Consider the following 26,739-nt stretch of genomic DNA (forward strand, 5'->3'; position numbering starts at 1 on the left):
TAACTACTGTTGGATAAAATATCATTAACCAATCACAGCTCAGGAACTGGAGTGTAGGTACTTGAGAGTAAACCCAGAGAGATAGTATCAGCATTATTACTGGAATATTGCTGTTATAAATACAGTAAATGTCTATTCACAGAACATATTGCTGCAATTTTCCCCAGAGTCCTCCTTAAATAGCTCAATATACATTTCTATGGATGATCTAGGTATACACAGACATTTACTGTAACAAAAATAATATTCTCTTTTCTGTTTTTTTTTTTTTTTTTTTTCAGTTTTGCTATCAACATTTCAGAAAAAACAAGAAAATCTGTCTATCGGTGACTGTAGTAGTAGTAGTTTTAGTGGTGATAGTGGTTGTGCCCATCATCGTAACATCCTATAAAAAAGGTAATTCAATTTATGAATGTTACTACCATTGCAGTGATGTCTATTCTTCTGCATTCTTGACCATTACCTGTTTACAATCCCACACTCCTATCTATGTGGGTGACATTGACATGGCCGAGAGACAGCTTATGAGTGATTGGATTAGTGATTATCACTCCAGACTGCTATTCGGGTGGGTTCTAGACTGGAGCACTCAGAATCTGGTGCAGCTGTGCATGGTAGCCAATCGGCTTCAGACTTCAGCTTGTTCAATTAAGTTTTGACAATACAACCTGAAAACGGAAAATTGTATACTCACCTTTCCGTAATTTTCCTTTCCTGTCGTATCTTCATGGCAGCATACACTTTGGGTTGTGACTCCGCCCCCACAACCTGATAGGACTACATAGCTATAAGTTGTAGAGATGGCCCCTGCCCAGTATTCTCCGTATATATATATCTCACCTTAGACGGGTGGGAGATTGTATGCTGCCATGAAGATACGACAGGAAAGGAAAATTACGGAAAGGTGAGTATACAATTTTCCGTTTTCCTGTCGCATCATGGCAGCATACACTTTGGGGAGTAACTCGCAAAGACTGGGTGGGAATTCAAACTAAGTTCATTAATCAAATAATAGAGGAATTGGCCTGGATAACGGATCTTCCGAAATCCACCGTGGATAAGCAGGCGGAATCCACCTTGTAATGAGACATGAAGGTGTTCCTGGAGGACCAGGTAGCCGCTCTGCAAATCGTCTCCGCCGAGACTCTACAATATGCCGCCCAGGAGGTTGCCACTGCCCTGGTGGAGTGTGCCCTTAAGCCCTCAGGTACTTGATGGTTACTCAGTGAGTAAGATCTCTTGATGGTCTTTACTAGCCATGAAGCAATGGTGCGTGAGGATGCCGCTTGACCTCTCCTGAAACCATGTGGGATAATTAGGAGGTTTTCCGACTTTCTGATGGATTTTGTTGCTGAGAGGTATTCTATAACGGTACCCTTAACATCTAGTGGATGAGGGTCTCCCTGATCCGTGCTGAGTGCTGGAAGATTAATCTCCTGGTTAAAATGGAAGGATGAGGACACCTTGGGGATGAATCGATCCGAAGGCCTTAGGACTAGCCTGTCTGGAAGAACAACCAAGTATGGTTCGCTAACCATTAGAGCTTGCATTTCTGACACTCGCTTCGCCGATGTTATGGCTATTAAAAATGAAACCTTCAGCGTTAGATCCCAGAGGGATATGCTCTGCATTGGAAAAAAGGGTTCCTTGGATAATGACTCTAGAACAATTGAGAGATCCCAGACCGGGAATGACGGTTTTCTGGGGGGCCTCAGCTTTAGACAGGCCCTCTGAAACTGAACCACCAGAGGCTCTTGCGCCCATTTAACTCCTGTCAAGGCGGACAGGGCCGATACCTGGACCTTCAGGGTGCTTGACCTAAGGCCTTTCTCTAGGCCTGATTGAAGGAACTCCAAGATGTGAGACACCGACGGGGAGGACGAGTCCCAACCTTGCTGGTGGGAGAAGGAGACAAATTTTTCCCAAACTCTTCTGTACGTGATGTTGGTAGTAGGCTTTCTGGCCTGGAGTAAGGTATCCACCACCTTCTGGGAACAGCCCTGCTCTAGGTACCTAGCCCTTTCAGTCTCCAGGCCATCAAGTGTAGCTTCCCCGGGTTCGGGTGAAGAAGATGTCCCTGGGAGAGTAGGTCTGTCGTCAATGGGAGAGGCAGAGGCTCTGCCGTGTTCAGCTGCATGAGGGTAGTAAACCATGGCCTCCTCGGCCAGAAAGGGATCACTGCTACCACCAATGCTGTTGACTTCTTGAGCCTCAGGAGGAATCTCGCTATGAGAGGCGTCGGGGGGAAAATGTACCCCAGGTGAAAGTTCCAGGGGTATTGGAGGCAGTCCGTCCCCTCTGCCGAAGGAAACGGTGTCCTTGATAGGAATCTCTGACACTTTGTGTTCTCCGGAGTTGCTGCTAGGTCTATCTCTGGAGGACCCCAGGTTCGGGATATGAGAGCATAGGCTTGTGGACTCAGAGACCATTCGTTGTTGGAGTGGAAATTTCTGCTTAGTGAGTCGGCTAAGGTGTTCTGGACTCCCGGGACATAAACCGCCCTTAGGTCCAGTAGATTCAGCTGCGCCCATTCCAGAACAGGACGGACCTCCTGTAACATGGACCTGCTTCTGGTGCCCCCCTGCCTGTTGATGTAGGCAACGGCCACCTTGTTGTCCATCCTCAGGAGGACGTGCTTCCTCCTCAAGTGAGAACTGAAGGCCAGGAGAGCCTGGAACGCTGCTCTCATCTCCAGAACGTTCGACACTGTATCCTGTGCCCTGAAAGGCCAACGACCCTGAGCCGCAAGGTCCTGATAGTGGGCTCCCCATCCCTGTAGACTGGCATCTGAGGTCACGGTTTCTTGATAGGGAGTGACTATATGCCTGCATCTTCTCAAGTTGTGAGGACGTACCCACCACATCAACGATTGCTTTACCTCCTGAGAGATGAGGATTGGTTGGGACATTGATGTGCCCTTCCACTGACGTAGGAAGGAGATCTGAAGAGGCCTCGAATTCCATTGCGCCCATTGGACCATTGGAATGGTGGAAGCTAGGGAGCCCAGGATACTGAGACAGGTCCTGGCCGGGAGCATTGTAGCGGAGATTGCCCTTTTCACCTTTTGAATTAGAGGAGGGATTTTTTCCCCCGGAAGTTCCACCGTATTCTCCCTTGTGTCCAATTCGGCCCCCAGAAAGACCATTCTCTGTGTGGGATGGATGTTGCTCTTCTTCCAATTTATCAGCCACCCTAGGGACTGTAGTGTGGAGACCAGGATTTCCCTGTGAAGGACAAGAGAGTCCTGGCTGTCTGAGAGAAGTAGGATGTCGTCCAGGTAATGGTGGACCCTCAGCCCGTTTTCTCTCAGGTGGGCTATTACAGGTAATAGGACTTTTGTAAACGTCCTGGGTGCGGTAGAGATCCCGAACGGAAGGCTTCGGAATTGGAAGTGCTGATGATTTAGGGTAAACCGGAGAAATTTTTGGAACTCGGAATGGATAGGGATATGCAAATACGCGTCCTGGAGGTCGATTGACAGCATCCAATCTCCCAAGTTTATTGCTTGGAGGATTGATTGAAGGCTTTCCATCTTGAATGTTTCTAACCGTATCGACCGGTTGAGGTTTTTTAGGTCCAAGACTGGACGAAGGTCCCCTGATTTCTTTTTCACTAAGAAAAGTGGGGAGTAGAACCCTTTGCCTCTTTGGGATGGCGGAACCTCCACTATTGCTTGTTTCTGGAGCAACTCTTGGATATACTGGACTAGGGATAGTCTTTTCTCTTGAGAAGGAGGAAGTCTGGTTGAGCAGAATTGGTCTCTTGGAGGACGACCTCTGAATGCCCACCTGTGACCGAAATGAATGGTGGACACCGTCCATGGGTCTTTTATCATTCCCGCCCAGACCAACTTGAACTTTGTGAGTCTGGCCCCCACTACCGCTGGTTGGGCGGGCGAACCTTCAAAAGGACTTCTGGTCATTGGAGGCAGGGGTCTTGGGTTTCTGGAACTTAAGGAAGGACGTCTGGGGGTTCTTCCAGCTCCTTCTGTATTCCTTCCCGGGTCTATAGGATTTCGCATCCCTATATCTTTCCGGAAGGTTACGTTTAAAGGGAGGTGGCTTTTGTTGTTTCGGCCTTCTGTCCGATGGTATGAGACCCGACTTCCCGCCTGTTACTTTAGAGATTGCGGTATCCAGCTTTGCTCCAAAGAGGTTCACCCCATCATACGGAATCCTGCACCAGTTTGACTTCGAGGCGGGGTCAGCCGACCAAGGTTTAAGCCATAGCGCCCTTCTGGCCATTACAGAGGCTAACATAGACCTTGAGGTGGATCTGATAGTATCTACGGAAGCCTCCGCCACGAAATCTCCCGCAAGGCTAAGTTCTTGTAAGGCCTTAGTGATCTGTTCTTGATCTGCGCCCTCAGTGACGAGCCTCGCTGTAGCTGAGGACCAGCTGGAGATAGCTTTCCCAACCGCCGCTAATGCCACCGCTGGCCTGCAGGCGCCTCCTGCGAACAGGTAAGCTCTCTTAAGGTCTGTATCCACCTTCCTGTCAAGCACGTCTCTGAACGTTACTGCATCTTCAATGGGGAGCGTCACGTGCCTGGCTAGACGCATCAAAGATGCATCCACTACTGGAGGAGAAAGTAAAGGAGATACTTTGGGTTCCTTGAGAGGGTACAGTTTGGTAAGTCTGTTGGACAGACTGAACTTCTTTTCCGGATTCTGCCACTCCTCCTTAATGAGCTCCTCTAGCTCGTCGATGAATGGGAAAGCCTCCGGAACCTTCTTGAGGTTTGGGAAATATTTTCTCTGTTTAGGCTGTGTCTGCTCAAGCTCCTCCCAGTTAATCGCTTCCTTAACCGATCTGATGAACGGTTCTATGAGCGCAAAATCAAAGCCAGCTGAAGCTTCCGGCTCTTCATCATCCGACGGTAGTTCTTGCTCTCTTGATGCACTGGGAATGGTGGGTGAGGTGCTATAGGCCGTAAACTCCACATCAGGAGTTGAGACCTGGGGAGTAGAGACTCCAGTGGGTTCTATGGAATCCGGCTCTTTCTCCCTGGTGGCTTCATCTATGCACTTGCGGCAGGCTAGTTTGTCTGGGAGGGCCGTGGCCCCACATACCCAGCAAGCGTTCCCGGCTGGGCGGGAAGGGTGCGTAGAGGATTGGTGTCCTCGTGCAGGGGATCTTCTGCGGTAGGAACGGCTATGCCTTGAGTGGGATCGACTCCGTCTGCGACTCCCCTTGCGGCCTGAGCGGCTTCTTCCGCGTGAGCGGCTGCGTCTATGGCCGGAGCGGCTTCTCCTGTGCGAAGATTCTCTTCGTCCTGATTTAGATGATCTTGCGGACCTGACAGGGCTGACCAATTAGGTAGCATTAGTACGGTCCTGCTCTCTTTTTCAATCTTCTCTACTTACCGCTGGAATCCCCCCCCCTTACCTATTAGGCTGGTGGTGATCTGCTGGGGCAGCGGCCTCCATAGGAGAGGAAGGTGAATACCTGAGAAAGGTATAGGAAGGTAAGAACATGCAACCAGGTCCCACAAAACAGTGCATAAGTATTAGACACTTACCCAGAGAGAGAGGGAGCTTTAGGAATGCAGAAGTTCAAAACACAGCAGTCAGAAGTCTTCCAGGAAGCAAGGAGAGCTCAGAAATGACAAACAGGGCTTTTAAATTTGCCGCCATGGCCGCCGAGGTCACGACCCGCTCGCGCATGCGCAGTAGCGGCGTGAGGCGCCCGGCGCCATCTTGGAAACTGGCAAAATCGAAAGGACGCCCTGACGGCGCGCACCGCGCATGCGCGGAAGCGCCGAGACGCCCGGGAAGCCTGTAGGGAGGCACAGAGGGACCACAGAGCCCAGCAAACAGGGAGAAAAACACAAAGTGAAAAAAGGAGGCATGGCGACCGCTGCACAACAACTAAGCCTGTTTAAGGCTTATACTAGACCGCAACATACCCCCGAGATCACCAGAGCGGGGCTCCTTCCATCTAGCTCGTTTAGAGGCTGTACAGGTAAGGACTTCCACCCAGGAGAGGCTAGAACCTGGCTGGGGCGAATTCGGTAAGGGGGTGCTTCTGATATGTTCAGTCCTTCAGGTGAGGAAAAATAAGAGAATACTGGGCAGGGGCCATCTCTACAACTTATAGCTATGTAGTCCTATCAGGTTGTGGGGGCGGAGTCACAACCCAAAGTGTATGCTGCCATGATGCGACAGGAAAGCTGGTTTCTGTGCACAGCTACACCAGATTTTGGACTCTCTAGTTTTAGTAAATAGTCATCTATGTATGACCCAGGAGAATCCAGTCTATTCCTCACTGTTACCTCCCCTCTCCATTCACGTAAGCTGATTATTGTTAATGAAGTGCTAAAGAGGAAAACCATTTTATTAAAAAAAAAACACTTGCAAAGTTACTGGCATTAGCATTAGGCGTAGAGCTGAACTTAACCATGCAATAAACCCACTGAAACAATATTTTTACATTGTATGTATAAGTAAAGCCAGCAAACAGTGTTTGCAGGCTTCTTTCACACAGGAGACGCTCTCAACACATAGCAGACTCATTGCTTATATCAGTCCTCAGAAAACGTTGAACATTTTAAAGCAGGTTAGAAAAAAATTAAAAGCAAAACATGTAATATTTTTTTTCTTAACCATATCTATTCCTCACTGCAACCTCTCCTCTCCATTCACATAAGCATATTATTGTTGATGATGAAGTGATAAAGAGGGAAAAAAAATATTCAAAAAAGCTTGCAAAGTTACTGGCATTAGCATTAGCCTTTGAGCTGCACTTAATGTCTGTAATAAAACCAACTGAAACAATATTTTTACATTGTATGTATGAGTAAAGCCTGCAAACAGTATTTGCAGGCTTCTTGCACAAAAGAGACACTCCCGTCACATAGTAAACTCATTGCTTATATCAGTCCTCAGAAAAAGATTTTAAAGCAGTTTGGAAAAAAAATTAAAGCAAAAAAATAATAATGCTTGCATGCTGCATTCAAATAGACCTTTGTTACTGCATTAATAAATTCCTGCCATGTCACAATGTTGTCATTTTTTGGAAAAGTGCCATCTTTTACCAGTAAAAAGCTGTGCTTGAGCTCCAGTCCAGTGACTGGGCTGCTTTACTAAAACTGGAGAGTGCAGAATCTGGTGCAGCTCTGCATAGAAACCAATCAGCTTCCAGGTTTTTTTGTCAATGTTTAATTGAATTTAATTGAATTTAACGTACGTAGTGCAGAGTTCAGGGGTGCGCTACGTACAGAGTGCAGAATCTAGGGGTGCGCTACATACAGAGTGCAGAATTCAGGGGTGCTCTACATGCAGAGTTCAGGGGTGTATACGTACAGAGTGCAGAGTTCAGGGGTGCACTACGTACAGAGTTCAGGGGTGCGCTACATACAGAGTGCAGAGTTCAGGGGTGTGCTATGTACAGAGTGCAGAGTTCAGGGGTGCACTATGTATAGAGTTCAGGGGTGCACTACGTGCAGAGTTCAGGGGTGTGCTATGTACAGAGTTCAGGGGTGTGATACGTACAGAGAGCAGAGTTCAGGGATGCGCTATATACAGAGTGCAGGGTTCAGGGTTGCACTATATACAGGGTGCAGGGTTCTGAGGTGCGCTACATACAGAGTGCAGAGTTCAGGCATGCACTGCATACAGAGTTCAGGGGTGCACTATGTACAGAGTGCAGAGTTCAGGGGTGCGCTACATACAGATCAGAGTTCAGGGGTGCTCTACGTATAGAGTTCAAGGGTGTGCTACGTACAGAGTGCAGAATTCAGGGGTGCGCTACGTACAGAGTGCAGAGTTCAGGGGTGTGCTACAGAGTGCAGAGTTCAGGGGTGTGCTATGTACACTTTCACTTTCACTTTCACTTTTATCCCTCCCCCAGGGTGCGAGAGCCACATGAAATAGTCTGGAGGGCCAGATTCGGCCAACGGGCCTTGTGTTTGATGCATGTGAAATAAAAAGTGAATCTTGCCAGTGGGGTCACAGACAGCAATAAAAACCTGACAGAGGGTCTAACCTTTCCCTATTCTCTACTGAACTAAGTTACTAGAGTTACACTTTAACTTGTAAGCTTATGTTGGCCAATGTTACAGGTATCTTCAGGGTAGGGAGAGGTGGGGTTGGAATGTACCCTCTGTAAACATCTCTCTGGGTTTACTCTCAGGAAATGTTTCCAAAAATATTCTGTGTTGCTAACCAATAAAACAGCATAAGGACCCGTTCACACTATGGAGTGGTGGCAAAACATGTGTTACTTCATGCTTTACTATAACTAGTGGTAAATGCACATTACAAATGTTGGAGCAATAGGGTGCTATTCATTGTACACCATTTCTTACAGCACACCAAAATGCACATCAGCATGTTGCCACATATTGTGCTGCGTTGCAACCAGTGCTGGGACAAGGTCATCCAGCGCCCAAGGCAAAGATGCCAAACTACTCAGCCTTGTAACAGAATGAAGGCACCCCCATCCCTACAGTAAACCATTGTGCCCAGGGCAGCTTACCCTCCCGCCCACCGCTTGTCCTGGTGCTGGCTGGGAAGCATGTCCATTGGCAAATCAGAAAAATATGTCAGCGCATTTCACCATCCCATGTAATGTGCATGGCCCTGTCTTGGGGTAAAGTGCGTTATAATACACTACAAGCTACCAGAATACCATAGTGTGAATGGGCCCCAAGATATCACGGCTATAAATAACACTTTATTTTCTTCATTAGACAAAGGTGGAGCCGCAGCAGATGGAGAAGAGGAGCTGGATTCCAAGGTAAGTCCGATTCTATGTTATATTTTTCTGTTGATTTTTTTTATTATTCTCAATGTGGCAGTGTTATAGAAAAACTGAAAATGCAATAATGTATACCCAATATAGGGGTTCTTACAACAATGAGGTACGTTTAAGTGTTTATCAATTAGAAACATGTGTTACAGTGGGTACAAACACCAAAAAGAAAGAGCAGGAATATGACTATTCAGATAGGGTGGACTCTAATTGGAGCCCATGGTGGCTGCATAACGCGGAGTGGACTTGAAGGCCATCCAGCATGCCCATATCTTGGTGAAAGATGATTGGGTATTACGAAGTACGGAGGTGAGGTCTTCCATAGTAAATGTATGATCAACTGCCTGTAACCAGGACTTAATAGTAGGAATCTGTGACTTTCCGGAGAGTGCAGGGATTAGGGACTTGGCAGCGTTCAATAGATGGAGAGTAATGGAGCGTGTAACGACACCCCGAGTATGAAAGGGGTTAAAGTCGTTTAAGACATTCCATACCCAAACACAAAGGCAGCTACCGAACACTTCCATCAGCCGAACAAGGAACCCATACAAATAATTCTCCCCCCAAATACGAGACAAGATGCTCTGTCTTCAGGGTCAAGCAGGAATCAACTCATTTATTATCACACATAGACAATGACAATAGACACACAGGTCAGGTGTGTTCAAACTTCTCATCACTACACAGTCTTATCAGCAGGGGGCTGCTGGAGGAATCCCCCCCTCTCTCCATAGAGATACACATCCTGTGATCCAAGACAGACACAATAGAACATTGGAATACAGCCTCACCCCAAACCAGCACAGCAAACAGTACACAACAGCACGAGACAACACACCATATATACACACAACATTGTGAAGCAGTCACTATCTATAATATGGCACATACGGGATTTCCAGAGTTTTGTGTTTTGGAGGGACATGGACTTGAATCCAAAGTAATATTACTTCCAGGGTCCCCAGGCATACAGGTCACAACAAGCACCGTTCCCACAAATGCCAGGGCCCATAATCGGTCGGCAAGAGGCTGACATTCAGTCCCCTCCAAAAGCCTCTGTCCCAGCTAGGTCTGTCACAGAGCGTTTGTATGATTTAGGAGAATCTTGGGAGCAATGAAAGAGCACAGTACAGGGGTCGTCAGGAAGTGGAACTCCAGCTATTTGTGAGTTCTAACATCTGACCAAAATGGCCGCAGGAGTGGGCAAGTCTACCAGATATGAGCATGGGTGGCCTCCATATTGCAGCCTTGCCAGCATGTAGGGCGGTATTCAGGGTACTTTTGGGTGTAAACGTGATGGAGAATAATGCCATCTTGCTAGCATTTTGAAGTTAATTTCAGTCACCTTGGAAGATAAAGATGATATGTGGGCTAACTGAAGAATGTTGTCGTGTTGGACATTTGAGAGTGTACACTGCAGGTCATGCTCCCAAGTTGTCAGGTAGAGGGGATACTCAGAGTGTTCCAAGGATTGAAGAGCTACGTAAAAATTTGAGATACTTTTTAGAAGGGGCTTTGTCTGCAGCAAAGATGTGTTCAATAGGAGTGAGATCTTTGAACGATCTAAGAGGCTTTGGTAATGTGCGAATAAACTGAGACAGTTGTAAGTGTCACCACTTATCCAGATCTGTGATTGATGTAGTTTTAAGTTGGCATAGTGGTCTGAGTTGGAGGAGGAGCTGTGGAGTATTATCCCAAGTTGAAAAACCTGTGTTCAAGCCGACCTGGAGGGAAATATAGGTGGCCCAGATGGGTAGCATGGGTGAGATAAAATCTCCTCGAAGTTTCCACATGAGAGTCCCAGATATGAAGAGATGAGTAGGTAAGAGGTGATGAGGAGGAGGACAAGTCTCTGAACTTTTTTTGGATCCAAGGCAATTAGTGCAGTGGGGAGCGAGAAAGATCCTGTTGCAATTGGATCCATATTTTGCTGGAGCAGTGGAAGGACCAATCTGCAATCCTGTTTAGCACAACTGCTTGGTAATAGCACTTGAAGTCCGGGAGGGAAATGCCATGTTCTGTTGCTTTAATAAGAAGTCTACACAGGTCTATTGTGTGCACCTGTGTATAGCTAAAGTAGAATTTCAGACTAAACCCAACTAATCTTAAAAATGCTCCCTACCCCTAACACCTATGCTGATTAACCTGTGTAAAAAAAAAAAAAAAAAAAGATGTTCTGTGTATATCTTTTGTTTGTCTTTATATACTTGTAGGCTGGTGCAGTTAGCTACTATGCCACCAAGTGGCTCTTTACCAAATTAATGTCTGGTTACAGCAAATAGTCATCAGGTGCTAGGCCTCTTTTAGGTAGAGCCCTCCTGCTGTGACGTCATGGGTGAATCAGTGCCCTGTTAAAAGACAGGTTGGGAGGAGCCTGAGAAGCACTTGGGGCATGGGAACTGAACAACCCACACCTATGTGGCTGTATCCAGCATGATTATGCCCTGGACAGGGAAGGAGGCCAGTAGGAGTAGACCTGCACTCAGGCAGTGTCGGCTGTAGTCTTTCTGTCTCTTATGGAGGTGGGGGCTAGGGCAGATTACAAAAGGCCTTTTAGGCCTACCCAAGAGTTCCCTAAGTGAGGGTGCTTCCCTGGAGGTTTGCCAGGAGAGGTGTACCTATGGAGGAGGTGACTACAGAGTGCACAGTTCTGTGAGTACTAATGACTCTGGACAGAGGAGAGACTATAAGGGAGATGGCTGCTGAGGCGCTTCATATGCTTTCACATGTGACTACTGTGGACCATCCAGCAAATGTGATTGACTGCAATGGAAGTCTTGGTGCATATCTAATTACTGAATAGAATTTCTATATGTTGCCTAAAATATGGTGCCTAACATTCTTTCATCTCACCCATGTGTAGGTGTTGCGATCTGAATTTCCAGGAATCGGCATGACCTCAGTACCAACCACAACTAGTAAGTCTCTGCTTTATATACACACTCGATAGTGGCTAATTAAAACTGGGTACTAAAGTAGAGTTACTTTAAGGGGTCTATTTATTTAAAAAATCTCTATCTTTCACAAATAATCCCTGTATTCTGTTTAATATGTTTATTTTCTATGATTGTCAGTGCCATCTAGTGACCATAATGCGGGATTTTCCTGACTGAGGCATTTCAGGAAAATATGGCATTATTGCCACTGGATGGTGCTTGCTGTCATAGGAAATAAACCATTAGACACATTACAGGAATTCTTTGACAGCTGTGCGAATGCTGAGATATTCACACACCAATTTTTTTATAAACTGACCCCTTAGTGCCCTGTACAAAAGCCTGATACTGTATGTAGAACCCAGCTGAAAACAGATTTAAAGAGATATTGTCACTGTCTCTTTTTTTTTTTTTTTTTTTTTTTTTACATTTATTATTATATAGTACACATTCTTATTTTTTTGTCCTAAACATATTAAAAGCATAAATGAAAAAACAATCTCATTATGAATAAGAATTGGACACAGTTATCCTCTAAATAATTGTCTCACCTTTGCACACATCACACCATTTCTTGTACTGTAGGTTATGGGGACGGTGACCATGCCGGCTGCGCTCTGGTGTTCATTAATGAGGAGTCAAAAGTCTTCAATGACAGTAAGGTATACTGCGAAACGCACAATAGAAGACTCCTCCAAGAAAAGGATCTTAAGGTAAGACATTCCATACTGGCACGCTGCAACTCCTTATTAAACCGAGGGCTGAAAGTGACAGGATAGACATTATAAATGGATAAGCAGTTTTAACAAATGTACCAGGCGATCCGATTCCAGTGCGGACCAAAAAAAGGGGTCCTGCGCCATTTTGGTGCAAATTCGATGCGATTTCAGCCATACAGTTTGTATGGCTGAATTTGCATTGCACAGACATTGCATGTAATGTGCACAGCAATGCGGTGCAAATCACAAATGCAATATCTATGATTACACCAGTGTGAACCCAACCTGAATCACACAAATATAGATATACCTTTTAATACTTATAGATTGCCTCCTCTAGACCACAGCCAATGAATCTATCTACTTACATCACAAGCCCAGTATTTAAATGTAATACCTTGGAAAAACACAAACATAGTTCTTTATTAGGGATGGGTGAACGGTTTGGCCCAAGCATAAGTTCTGGCCAAACTTTGGTTGTTCGGACGTTCGGCGAACAACGAACATTATGCGGTGTTCACGGCAAATTCGAAAGCCGCAGAACCCCATTAAAGTCTATGGGACACTAACATGAAAAACCAAAAGTGTGAATTTTAAAGGCTTATATGCAAGTTATTGCCATAAAAAGTGTTTGGGGACCCGGGTCCTGTCCCAGGGGACATGTATCAATGCAAAAAAAGTTTTAAAAACTGCCCTTTTTTCGGGAGCAGTGATTTTAATAATGCTTAAAGTGAAATTATATGGTTTTCAATGCCATAGTTTACACCAGTGCTTGCAGTTCCAGAAAAAAAAAGTAGAACATGCTGCATTTTTCCTGTACTGGAACGCTGTAAAACACATCAAAAATGCACTGGAACACACATGTTTTAGGTTTAAGAAAAAAGAGGGGAGAAATGCACTGGAACGCATCAAAAACGCATCAAAAATGCGCATGCAGAAAAGCATCTGGAACGCATCCGGACTGCGTTTCTATGGTGTGAACTGGCCCTTAAAGCTAAAACGTATGAGAACATTTCAGAAAGAGAAAAAATTGTGCTCTGCTATATCTTTGATGTCACCAAATGAAATGAATTCATTGTCATTAATATATTTTAATGTTTTTCCAGACTGTTGGCCATTGTATTCCAAAGGGGGAAGATTTCTGGGCCAAAAAGGGCAACGACAGGTAATTTATAATACCGTTCTAACAAATAAAACACACGTTTCTATAAGGCATGTGGATTTTCTAAAAGGTAAACCCACCCAATACTGATATTTCCGTGTTCGGTGGATCTTGGGGAGTTAAACCCCCTGACAGCCTCCTTTATCTGTCAGGGACTCGATTAGCAATATCCCTGCACTGAGTTCCCAGATCTGCACACCTGTTGTGCCCATTATGGCAGGTTATTTCCTGCACCAACTTCCTGGGTCTTCATACCTGCTGTTGCCATTATAGGTGGTTCCCACCAGTGCTATGTTGAGTCCCCTGGTGTACACACCTACTGGGCCCATTATGAAGGGTTTGCACCAACTCTGTGCTGAGTTTCTATGTCTGCATACCTACTATGTCCATTATGAGGGGTTCCCACCATCTCTGTGCTGAGTTACTGGGTCTGCATACCTGCTGAGCCCATTATGAGGGGTTCCCACATCCCTGTGCTGAGTTTTTGGGTCTGTACACCTGCTGTGCCCATTATAAGGGGTTCCCACATCCCTGTGCTGAGTTCCCAGGTCTGTACACCTGCCGCTCCCAGATCCTGAGGGAAGGAGGCAGGGGAAGGACTGACCTACTGGTGAGCACCAAGGGGAGAGGAGGTTGATAGTTAACCAGTTCCTGACTGCCCCATAGCAGTTATACTGCTAGAGGGTGGTGCACAATCACATATACATACATGATTCTGCACTTCTGCCTAGGGGGCGCACGCGCCACCAGCGGGCCGCTTCTGCTGTGATCACTCACAGCAGAAACGAATCTGCAGGTGCTGGCCAACGGATGTCGGGCAGAAAAACAGAACAGAGGTCTGCTTATGTAAACAAGGCAGAGCTCCATTCTGACAGGGGATGACAGTGATGAATTTTGTTTCCCTTCAAAGCAGGGAATGAAATCCATCACTTCCTTTAGTAAAAGCAGCACATATAGTAAACACAAAAACACCAGTTTGGCACAAAGTTAACCCTTTGATTGTCCTAGATGTTTAATCCCTTCCCAGCCAGTGTCATTAGTACAGTGACAGCGCATATTTTTAGCATAAGTCACTGAGCGCTGCCATTACTAGTATAAAAAAATCCAGTAGTAAGTTTGCGCAAACCAATCAATATACGCTTATTGAGATTTGTTTATCAAAAACATGTAGAATACATATTGGCCTAAATTTATTATGAAATTAGATTTTTTTTAATGTTTTCCGTGGATATGTTTTATAGCAGAAAGTAAAAAATACTGTTTTTTTTTTTCTTTCAAAATTGTTAAACCTTTTTTTATAGTGCAAAAAATAAAAACCCAGTGTTGATCAAATGCCACAAAAAAAAGATCTATTTGTGGAACAAAATTATATAATTCTTTTTATTTATCGTTGCACGACCGTGCAATTGTCAGATAAAGTAACACTGTATCACAAAAAATGGCCTGGTCATAAAGGGGGTAAATCTTCTGGAGGTCAAGTGGTTAAAGAAGCTGGCATGTGCCGACTCCTTAATAATCAGCGATTCACTGGTTGTTAAGGACGCTGTTCCTTAACAACCAGCAAAACGCACCTACAACGTACCCGGGTGTGTTTTTGGTGCATTTTTGTTGCGATTCCCATAGACTTCAATGGGAAGGTGCATCTTCTATGCACTTTTTAAACCGCAGCACAGCGATGTGAAAAGTCTGACTGGCTTTAAAGGCAAATCATTTTTAATGCGATTTTGGAAAGCTCCAGCTAAGCAAAAGCAATGGCCCTTAAAGGCTAAGTTCACTTTTTTTTTCTTAAATTCCAGCTCCCCTATGCACCAATATAGCATTCATGTACTTTTTTTGCAAAAATATCAAAGCTTTCCATAAAATCTACAGACACGTACCTTACTGTCCTACATCCATGATTCCAGACATATCCATTGCTTCCGTCTTACTTCCTTACAGACTGTAGGTCATGACACAGGAAGGAGTTGACCAGCTGACCTCATTAGCACACTCCCTGCATCATCCACCCACCCGTTTCCCAGCTGCACGTTTTTAAATGAAATGCAATCAATTAGTGATCACCCTTCTCACTAAATACACAGATTGCATAGTGTATGGCCATCTTTATACAAGTACATAGGAGGGAGTGGACAGAAACACTCAGCTGTGAAGCCCCATTTACATCTCTGCACAGCTGGAACTCGCATTCCCTCATGTGTGTGTTTTTTTTTTTTTTTTTGCGAGGTGGGGAGGCGTTTTGGAGCATTTTCACTCATCACACATAGGGCAGCCCATCCACCTGAAACAATCGCCCCAAAGAAGCTTCAGAACTTTTTTTTTAGAGTGGAGCTTGGTGCGTTTTTCACTGCGATTTTTGATGCGGCGCATTTCTGAAATGCAAGGAAATGCACAGATGTGAATGGAACCTCGTTGTTCTTGTGTTATCGCACCAATTTCAGTTTCAGGCCCCATTCACATCTAGCATAGTGGAAGCGCACATTTTGTGTCTCGTTTTTCCTGTGACACGCATAGGGCAGCCTGCTGATTTAAATGGGCTCTGCTATATGTGGCTTATGGGATATTTTGGCGTTTTGTGGGTTGTGTTTTTTTTACTGTGCATTTTGCCATTCGTTTTTTCACATGGCAAAATGTGTGTTTGCTTCTGTGTTTGGTGTGTTAACATTTAATGGCACTGAAAGCGCAACTAGTAATTTTAGGTGTAAAAAAGGTGGCCATACACTATACAATCTGATTGTACAATTCTGTCATCAATTATGTAGTGCAAGGGCCTGCCTGATTGGATATAGAGTGATTGGCTAGATAGGTGTTTCCTCCTATTATAAAAATTTGGTAAATCTAAAGGAGACATTTTGGCATGTGAAAATACGAGTGGCAAATGCTGCAAAATGCACAGTAAAAAACATGCAGCCCACAAAACGTCAACCAGTGGCAGTGCGTCCATAGAGGGTGCAGGAGCGCCGCTCCCCCTCTCTCCTGCACCCATCAATCTCCAATAGATAGATTCATGCAATGCATGAATCTATCTATTGTCGCCGCTGCCGCCCCCTATTCAGGTGTCCGGCCCCTTGTCGGACGCCGGGCATCTGAATTACAGCTGCGGGGGTGTTTTTGGAAGCGCCTGATTAGAGCCGTCGGCTCTAATAGGCGTCCAAATTGGTAAACAGTGGGAGCACTGCTGTGCGTTCGCTGCTTACGTAGTGCTGTGTTAGGGAATCAAATAAATCACTTCCCTAACACTGACCCACCTCTCAGCCAATCAGGTGCACCGGGTCTGGTTACCTGTCACCTGATTGGCTGAAGCGACAGGCGCTGTGATTGGACGCCAGGCATCCAATCATAGCAGAAGAGCATGAGAGAAGACATCGAGGACTCGGAGGGAGCGTGGAGGACAGCGCTGACCCGAGACAGGTAAGTGCCAGGAGGGGGAGGGGGCACACTGGCGGCAACTGATGGGGCAAACTGGCGGCAATTAATGGGGCACACTGGCAGCAACTTATGGTTACAGTAGCTGCGTTTGATGGCACAGTGGCGGCAATTTATGGGTGCAGTGGCAGCGTTTAATAGGCACAGTGGCTGCGTTTGATGGGCACAGTGGCTGCGTTTGATAGCAAGAACAATGAGGCTCCATTCACATCTGTGCGTTTCCTTGCATTTCAGAAATACACTGCACCAAAAATCGCAGTAAAAAACGCTCCACTCTAAAAGAAAGTTCTGAAGCTTCTTTGGGGCGATTGCTGCGTGTTGGGCAGCCCATTCAGGTGGATGGGCCGCCTTTTGTGTAAAGAGTAAAAATGCTCAAACGCCTCCCCCTCGCTAAAAAAAATACAAAAAAACGCATGTGGGAATGTGAGTTCCCGCTATGCAGAGATGTGAACGGGGGCTTGGCAGCTGAGTGTTTTTGTCCACTCCCTCCTATGTACTTGTATAAAGCTGGCCATACACTATGCAATCTGATTGTATATTGTGTATTTAGTGAGAAGGGTAATCACTGATTGATTGCATTTCATTGAAAAAACATGCACCTGGGAATGGGAGGTTGGATGATGCAGGGTGTGTGCTAATGAGATCAGCTGGTCAACTACTTCCTGTGTCATGACCTACAGTCTGTAAGGAAGTAAGACAGAAGCAATAGATACGTTTTGAATCATGGATGGAGGACAGTAAGGTACGTATCTGTAGATTTTATGGAAAGCTTTGATATTTTTGCAAAAAAAGTATATAAATGCTATATTGGTACATAGGGGGGGCTGGAATTTAGAAAAAAAAGGTGAACTTACCCTTTAAACGTGTATGCAGTTCTTTTTTTACAGGGGGAACTAGTTCCACCACCTCTGGCTCAGACTCTCTGCTCCCTGCCCACCACTATCACTTGTAAATACAAAAGTCTGGTTTCTGTGTTTACAAGTGACAGCTCTGCACTCTGTGTAATGCAATCCTGGTATTTAATTACCTTTAAGACCCTCCCACTATTTGATGTGATTTGGAGGGTGTGTAGGGGAGCAGTTTTGGGGGGTTGTTGTTGAGTTCCAGCACCTATTGTTTGAGGGAAAAAAAGCCCTGCGTGTATGAATGTGAATATTTTTTTTTTTTTTAGAGGAAAGGGAATAAAGGGAATAAGAGTACCCCGAAGGAGACTTCATTTATTTATCATTTTTGACTTTAGGAACACTCTCCTCCTTTCTGCTCCTCAGAGGACGTCCTTTCCTCTCCTCTGCTCCTCCTCTTTTGTTACATGTCTAAACGGTTCCAATATCCCAGGCGGAACCTATGAAAGTGCAGTATGTAAACAAAGCACAATACACAATTTGGCAGAAAGTGTTGATATTTTTATTGTTGAAACATAAATAGTGATATTGAAGAAATTAGGAGCTATGCTGGGGTGGAAATGAAGAATGCACTGCATGTCATTATAATCATTATGTTCACTATCGTTCTGTTCATTGGTTTCCTGTAATAAAGACCGGTTACTGCTGTTCTCTCTCCACATGCAGGGTGACTGGTCTGGTCTCCGCCCCTTCCTGTGGTTCTCTGCAGGCAGCCTGAAGTGGGTGGAGCCTGTCAGGCCCCTCCCACTGCTCTGCTCTCTGAACAGGCTATATACAGCACGGTGATGTCATTTCTACTTTTACAATATATCTAGGCTTGTAGAGTCATGTGGTGCACACAAAAAGCTTTTGTGGCAATTGAAGAATTTATGTCATTAAATGACAGTTTTTGTTCCCAGAGTTCAGCTTTAACAGGTCTCTTTTTGTATCTTTGGCTTCATACAGTGCTCCTGACCTTTGTCACATCTATAACACTGAACACAACTTTGTTAAGATGGACTGTACTACTGGAAGAAGATGTATATGTGTGAAGGATCCGAACACCACTAAAAAAAATGAAGAGACATGAATTTATTTCTGTTTTTTAACTTATTTTGTAAAATATCTTTGTAAATAAAAACTTAATATAACTGTAAGACTCTGCTGTTTTGTTTGTCCTGTGTTGGATATTCTTGTATTTAAAACAAATTCCTCAAGTTTAAAGTAGAACTAAACTCTAGTAATCATTATTGATTATTTTTAATCCTTATGCAGCTAGCATTAGTAAATAGATAGGAAGGTATATTATATTGACTTGTTTTAACCTCTTTTTTTTTTTTATGCATTTCTTTTTTTTTTTTTTTTTTTAAATAAATCTTTTTATTAAATTTCTTAATTACAGACAAAACAGACAAAACACAACAAAACATCATACACATTGAACCAAAGATATAATGGTACGATTTCCAAAACCCAATATAGCAATAATTAATCCAAAGGGGAAGGAAAAAGGAAGAAGAGACAAAAAAAAACAAAAACAAACTAAAAAAAAATTCTTGAATTACTTCCTGGTTTCTGGCCTAGGCCAAAATGATGTCGTACATCCCAGGAGTTGTTGTAAAATAATGTTGCAAGTCCTTTTCCATTCTGGTGAATTGGTAGCCCATTCATTTGAATAGGCTGCCTTAATGCAGAGTAGGTAATGTGCAACATAACAACGACAATGGCAAAGTAAGTGTAATGTGTTAATTACATTTAGGCCTGGGTCACACCTATGCATTTTTTAGTGCGTTTTCACTTTTGCAGAAACACACTACAGCCCATTTAACATGGTTTCCTATGGATGTAGTTCACATCTGTGCATTTTATGGAAAGGGCCAGGGACTTTTTTTTTCTGGTTTTTGGTTCCATAGACTTCACTGGTTTAAAGATGTGTATTGAAAAAAAACGCAAAATGCACCTGCAATATACAAACTGCAACCTGCACAAGTGTGAATCAGGCCTAATATCTGCGTTGTCCTTTCTGAGATACCTCTTTCCAAAAACTATGCCCAGATTCAACAGCACTTTTTGCTCAATTCTTACTGTCCATTCCCTCTCTACTTCTGGTCCGTGGTATTGTATGAACAGAATTTCTTGCAACAGTGGAGCCGGTATGAGGATTCTTCATTTACAGTGACTAAATCCAGCACTTTTACCCATGACCATAAATTATTAATATTCCATAGGCTAAATTGCACTGTATAACATACAAAAAAGCATATAGAGTACAGTGGAACCTCAGATTGCGAGTAACGCGGTTAACGAGCGTTTCGCAATAAGAGCACTGTATTTTTAAAAATCGTAACTCGGTTTGTGAGTGTTGTCTCGCAAAACGAGCACGATTCAGGCCAAAGCGGTGTGCAGTAGGAAGTCTTTCCGAGGTTTGCCGAGGTCCACTGAAGTGTCTTTGGGACTTTTTGTCCATTTCCGAGGCTCTCCGTCGCCCCCGCCGCCTCTGGCCGCATGCGGTATTGCATCCCATTGAAGTCAATGCGGAACAAATTATTTTCGTTTCCATTGACTTCAAAGGGAAAACTCGCTTTGATATGCGAGTACTTTGGATTACGAGCATACTCCTGGAACGGATTATGCTCGTAATCCGAGGTTCCACTGTACATGGTTTAGGACTATGTATTGTACAACTTAGTGTATGCAGTGCAGGGGTCAGGATTGAGTTCCGTACAGCATATACAGGTGCATCTCATAAAATTAGAATAGAATTTTATATAGATGTGTTACACGCAGAGCGATATATTTCAAGCATTTCTTTCTTTTAATTTTGTTGATTATGTCTTACAGCTAGTGAAAACCCAAGATTTAGTATCTGAGAATATTAATAAGACCAATAAAAAAAAGGATTTTTAATACAGAAATGTTGGCTTACTGAAAAGTACAGTATAGTATGCACTCAATACTTGGTCAGGGCTCCTTTTATATGAATTACTGCATCAGTGCGGTGTGGAATGGAGGCGATCCGCCTGTGGCACTGCTGAGGTGGTATGGAATGCCAGGTTGCTTTGATAGCCACCTTTAGCTCGTCTGCATTGTTGGGTCTGGTGTCTCTCATCTTCCTCTTGACAATGCCTCGCTGTGGTTCTAAGGTGAGGTGCTGGATGAATCAGGGCTCAGGTGGGGCAACTGGTTATGGTGTGCAGGTGGCATTGTGGGGAGGTTAGGGGAGCTTTGTGAGGTGGGTTTGTCCCAGCTCCCGTTGGAGGATTGCATCCCAGGGTTGGGGGAGGAGTAGTGGGGAAACTTTGACTTTTGTGATGCTGAGACCAAGAGAAGGACTACTCTGTGCAATATCATTGCACAGAGCAGGTAAGCATACCATCTTATTTATTTTCATTGAAAAAAATAATCTTTAGTATTACTTTAACCGCTTCCCGACCGCCTCACGCAGATATACTGCGGCAGTAGGGCACATACGGGCAGATTAGCTTGCCCACCGGGAGCTCCGTGATCGTGGGTCCGTGATTGTCTCACGGTGAGGAAGAACAGGGAGATTCCAATGTAAACAAGCAATCTCCCCGTTCTGCCTAGTGACACTGTCACTGATCTCTGCTCCCTGTGATCGGGAGCGGCGATCAGTGTAGTGTCACACACAGCTCCTCCCCCCCCACAGTTAGAAACACTCCCTAGGACACACTTAACCCCTACAGCGCCACCTAGTGGTTAACCCCTTCACTGCCAGTGACATTTTTACAGTAATCAATGCAATTTTATAGCACTGATCACTGTATTAATGCCAATGGTCCCAAAAATGTGTCAAAATTGTCCGATGTGTCCACCATAATGTCGCAGTTGTGATAAAAATCGCTGATGGCCACCATTATTAGTAAAAAAAAAAAATTATCAGTAAAAATGCCATAAAACTATCCCCTATTTTGTAGACGCTATAACTTTTGTGCAAATCAATCAATACACTCTTATTGCGATTTTTTTTTTTTTACCAAAAATATGTAGAAGAATACGTATCGGCCTAAACTGAGGAATAAAAATGTTTTTTTAAATATTTTTTGGGGATATTTATGTCAAAAAGTAAAAAATAATGCGTTTTTTTTTTCTAAATTGTCGCTATTTTTTTGTTTATAGCGCAAAAAATAAAAACCGCAGAGGTGATCAAATACCACCAAAAGAAAGCTCTATTTGTGGGAAAAAAAAGAAACTCAATTTTGTTTGGGAGCCACGTCGCATGACCGCGCAATTGTCAGTTAAAGCGACACAGTGCCGAATCGCAAAAAGTGCTCTGGTCAGGAAAGGGGTAAATTCTTCCCAGGGCTGAAGTGGTTAAGAGTGTGTATATACTTTATAGTACCAACATGGGGCAAACAGACATAGCCGAAAATGAAATGACCAAAGTCAAATGATAAACATCCACAATGGGGACATATACAAAGTTTAGATGGGTGAAGGAAAAAGAATAGTGGTTGGTATGTCCTTAGTAGATAAGGCACCTCATCCCAGTAGTAGAGTACAAAGGGAAGCAGGAGGAATGGGGATTATTGCGGTGTCAAAAATACTTCAATACAACATAGTTAAAAATGATTGAGTTTATTACAATTGATTAAAAAGAGATTCGTATGAAACACATAATTTGAGGGAGCATAATACAGTGTCTGTTCAACAGAAATTGGATGGAGATAGGTTACAACAGCAGGTCGAAATGTCCCTACTAGTTTCGCCAAAACATTGGCTTCTTCAGGGGAGTAGGACCTGATATAGAGCAGTTGTTACTCCTGGAAGCCCGACGGGGCAGGATGGATACAGTCCACAGTCAAGGGGATAGCCACCTTACACTGCCAATAGTATGGCTGTAGGGGGCTTGATGAGAAAGCCTGATAAAAACAAAATATACAGATGTGGTGTCATATATCCGGGACGCTGTAGAGACAGTTAGTATGTGATTAGACCATATAGGGCGAATATGCTGGTGGATTGATAACAATAGTAGCCTTCAAACTGGAATCAAGTAGAAGCAATGCAAAACTGTTGCAAACTTAGGCAGGAGACAAAGATAAGTAGAAGGGATATTCACACAACTGTGGTGCATGAGCCTGGAAGGAAACAGTCCAGCAAAACAGCGTCCCGAAGTGTCAGCCTCTGGGTGGACAGCACCAGCAAGTATGCACCTAAACCTTCGGAGTTTATTCCGATAGCAAAACCGGTCACGTGTACAGGGCATTACAGGTTTTCTTCTAAGATTGCCCTTTTTTTTGGCTCCATCCATCTTCCCATCAACTCTGACCAGCTTCCCTGTCCTTGCTGAAGAAAAGCATCCCCACAACATGATGCTGCCACCACGCCTATGAGCAGGACCAGAACATCGGTACCTATCTGTCCCCGCAGAGGGCTATATCTGCAGGCCTGTATGACCTCGCTATATAGGAGGTCCAACACGTTCGGTAAGAGTACATCTATAACTACTTTCTCGGAACTATTGGTGGCTTGGAAGTGTCCCTTCACCTTTCATCTTTTCATCTTGATGTGATGCACCAAAGGAACGGGTTTTCTTTCCTGCGATTTTCTTTTTGCGATTCTGATCCCCATGAACTGAGGAATGCACTTTTCATGTGATCTGGATTTCAATTGGAAACCTATAATTTATTTGTATTTTTGGTTGAACTTTTTCACACTATTTTTTATATTTTCCTTCACGGAGATATGCTATACATGCAATAATTGTATAATCACGCTGCACTGTTGTTTGTCATATTATATACACTGTGGCTTTTGGTATTGCTCTGAAGAGTTTTTACTTGTAAAATAAACTTTAAACTCAATATATATGGAAGCTTTTCATCGTCTATTCCGATCGTGTGTATGCCTCATCGGACTTTTTTTTTTGAAAATTCTGACGGACCTAGAAATGGAACATGTTCTAAATATTTCCGACGGAACCTATTGGCTACTGGCTATTGCACTTCCTTTTTCTAGTCCCATCGTACGCGTTGTACGTCACCGTGTTCTGGATGGTCGGACTTTGGTGTGACCGTGTGTAGGCAAGACCGCTTGAGCGGAATTCCGTCGGAGTTCCGTCGGAGAAACCTTTGGCGTTTATTCCGACAGCAAAACCGGTCGCGTGTACAGGGCATTACAGGTTTTCTTCTAAGATTGCCCTTTTTTTTGGCTCCATCCATCTTCCCATCAACTCTGACCAGCTTCCCTGTCCCTGCTGAAGAAAAGCATCCCCACAACATGATGCTGCCACCACCATGCTTCACTGTGAGTGTTCAGGGTGATGTGCAGTGTTAGTTTTCCGTCACACATAGCGTTTTGCTTTCAGACCAAAATTGAACCTCAATTTTGGTCTCACCTTACCATAGCACCTTCTTCCAGATGTTTGCTGTGTCCCCCACATGGTTTCTCGGAAACTGCAAACAGGACTTCTTATGGCTTTATTTCAATAATGGCTTTCTTCTTGCCACTCCTCCATAAAGGCCAGATTTGTGGAGTGAACGACTAATAGTTGTCCTGTGGACAGATTGTCCCACCTGAGCTGTGGATCTCTGCAGCTCCTCCAGAGTTACCATGGACCTCTTGGCTGCTTCTCTGATTAATGCTCTCCCTGCCCGGCCTGTCAGTTTAGGGGGACAGCCGTGTCTTGGTAGGTTTGCAGGTGTGCCACACTCTTTCCATTTTCGGATGATGGATTGAACAGTGCTGCGTGAGACGTGAGATGTGAGATGTTCAAAGCTTGGGATATTTTTTATACCCTAACCCTGCTTTAATCTTCTCCACAACTTTATCCCTGACCTGCCTGGTGTGTTCCTTTGCCTTCATGATGCTATTTGTTCACTAAGGCTCTCTAACAAACCCCTAAGGGCTTCACAGAACAGCTGTATCTATACTAAGATTAAGTTACACACAGGTGGACTCTAACCACTTCCCACCAGGCCACTGCACATAAACGCCCGGGTGGGCGCTTCCTCCTTCTGAGTGGACGTTCAGGAACCTCCCTTAGAAGGAGCGGGATCGTGCGGCTGCATGCCCGTGCAGCAGCGCGACCCCGATGCGCTCGTGTCACCCGGACACAGCGCATCTCAGATCGGCAGGAGGGCTCAGCTATTGGCCCTCCTGATCACATGATGGCTGTGTCAAATCACAGCCATCATGTGATGTAAATAGTCGCCTAGCAACCGGCTCTTCTCTCCTCACACGAAAGTTGTCAGTGAGGAGAGGGAGAGCGGATCGTTGCAGCAGGCCGGTGATCAGTGAGTATGAGCTGTTTTTTACAGCTATTTTGATCACTGGCCCAGTGTCCCCACAACAGTGTCACCACACAGTGTCACCCCACACATGTCCCCACATAGTAAAAACATGATATGTCCCAGTAAAATCATCTGTCCCAATGATCATCTGCACACATATGTCCGTGATCATCTGCGCACATCTGTACATGATTATCTGCGCACATCTGTCCATTATCACACCAACCAATTATTATACACTAAATAGGATTTTTTTTACCAAAGACATGTAGCAGAATACATTTTAGCCTGCATTTTGACAATATTTGATTTTATTGGATTTCTTTTAAAACAGAAAGTAGAAAGTTATGCAAAAAATAATCTCTACACTGTTATGGGCTAAAGGCAAATCCAGATGTAAGCGTGATACCTTACGAAGACACAGAAAAGCAGGAGGAATGGGAGTGCCAGATCTACATGCTTATTACATAGCTACATTATTAGATCAGCTCAGGTTGTGGTTTATTCAACCAAATTCCAAATCATGGTGTTCTTTGGAACAAGACGTCATAAAGTTAGGAAGCCTACAGTTACTTCTAATAGCCAGTGCCATATCTCCTACGATTAAAATTGGTTTAGATCATCCTACAGTATTAGCCTCCATATTAGCATGGAAGAGTTTTCTACAACATGACAACCATTCAGCCAAACAGAGGAGAATCCCAATAACAGTGGGAACGTTTAGATTCATTAACCCTAACATAGCAACTCCCAGATGGGAGATGAGGGGGATTACAGATATCTCAACCAATCCTTAGGAGGGGCAAATTCATCCCGTATGGGGAAATATCTTCCAGATTTGCCATGCTAAAAGGCGAATTCCTAACCTATGCTCAACTAAAATCCACAATATCACCCAACCAGGCCTCAGCAATAGAGATTTCTCAGGAAGCTTGGCAAAACTGGACGTCTCCCAACCCAAAACGGAAGGGCATTTCCCTTTTCTATAATTGCCTCCATGATAAACTTACTTTTAATATATCCAACCCACTACTCAAATGGGTGAATGAACTTAACGCTACCATCATGGAATGTCAGTGAAAAAAGGCAATAATTAACAACATGTCCACCTCCAAATGCACTACTTATTGGGAATTGGTGCAGAAGATCCACCTCAGATGGTACCACACGCCATACATGCTGGCCAAATTCAAATCAGCACAATCTAACCAATGCTGGTGAGGCTGTGGCCTGGTGGGGACACTGTACCACGTGCTGTGTTTTTTTACCTAGCATACTCTGTTTCTGTTTTTTCTCATATCCAAATAAAAACTATTTGAAATAAAACAGAAAGTAGAAAATATTGTATTTTTCAAAATTTTTGCTCTTTTTTTTTGCTTATATCGCAAAATATATAAAAAAAAAAAACAAGTGGCAAATAAATAACACCAAAAGAAAGCTCTATTTGTGTGAACAAAATGATAAAAATTTAATTTGGGTACAGTGTAACATGACCGCGCAATGCGAGAGCGCGGAAAGCTGAAAATTGGTCTGGGAAGGAAGGGGGTCTAAGTGCCCAGTATTGTAGTGGTTAGGTGACTTCTGAAGGCAATTGGTCCCACTAGATTTTAG

At 44.2% G+C, this 26,739-nt stretch overlaps 1 protein-coding gene across 5 annotated transcripts in view; it reads left to right on the plus strand.

The window, feature by feature from the left end:
• Nucleotides 1–19,032, plus strand: part of LOC141139149 (uncharacterized) — a 57,402-nt gene extending 38,370 nt beyond the window's left edge. For 3 of the 5 annotated variants that reach the window (XM_073624999.1, XM_073624998.1, XM_073624996.1), the window contains 6 exons: nucleotides 282–396; nucleotides 8,693–8,739; nucleotides 11,618–11,672; nucleotides 12,276–12,403; nucleotides 13,516–13,574; nucleotides 18,842–19,032. In XM_073624999.1, the coding sequence (XP_073481100.1) occupies nucleotides 282–396; nucleotides 8,693–8,739; nucleotides 11,618–11,672; nucleotides 12,276–12,403; nucleotides 13,516–13,574; nucleotides 18,842–18,965 (528 nt within the window). In that variant the 3' untranslated portion in view covers nucleotides 18,966–19,032. Of the gene's footprint in view, nucleotides 1–281; nucleotides 397–8,692; nucleotides 8,740–11,617; nucleotides 11,673–12,275; nucleotides 12,404–13,515; nucleotides 13,575–18,562 lie in introns of all 5 variants that reach the window. The other 2 variants (XR_012243724.1, XM_073624997.1) reach the window with 2 other exon arrangements.
• The last annotated feature ends 7,707 nt before the right edge of the window (nucleotides 19,033–26,739 follow it).

The sequence above is a fragment of the Aquarana catesbeiana genome, linkage group LG04, assembly GCF_042186555.1.
Source record: "Aquarana catesbeiana isolate 2022-GZ linkage group LG04, ASM4218655v1, whole genome shotgun sequence".
Classification (NCBI taxonomy): domain Eukaryota; kingdom Metazoa; phylum Chordata; class Amphibia; order Anura; family Ranidae; genus Aquarana; species Aquarana catesbeiana.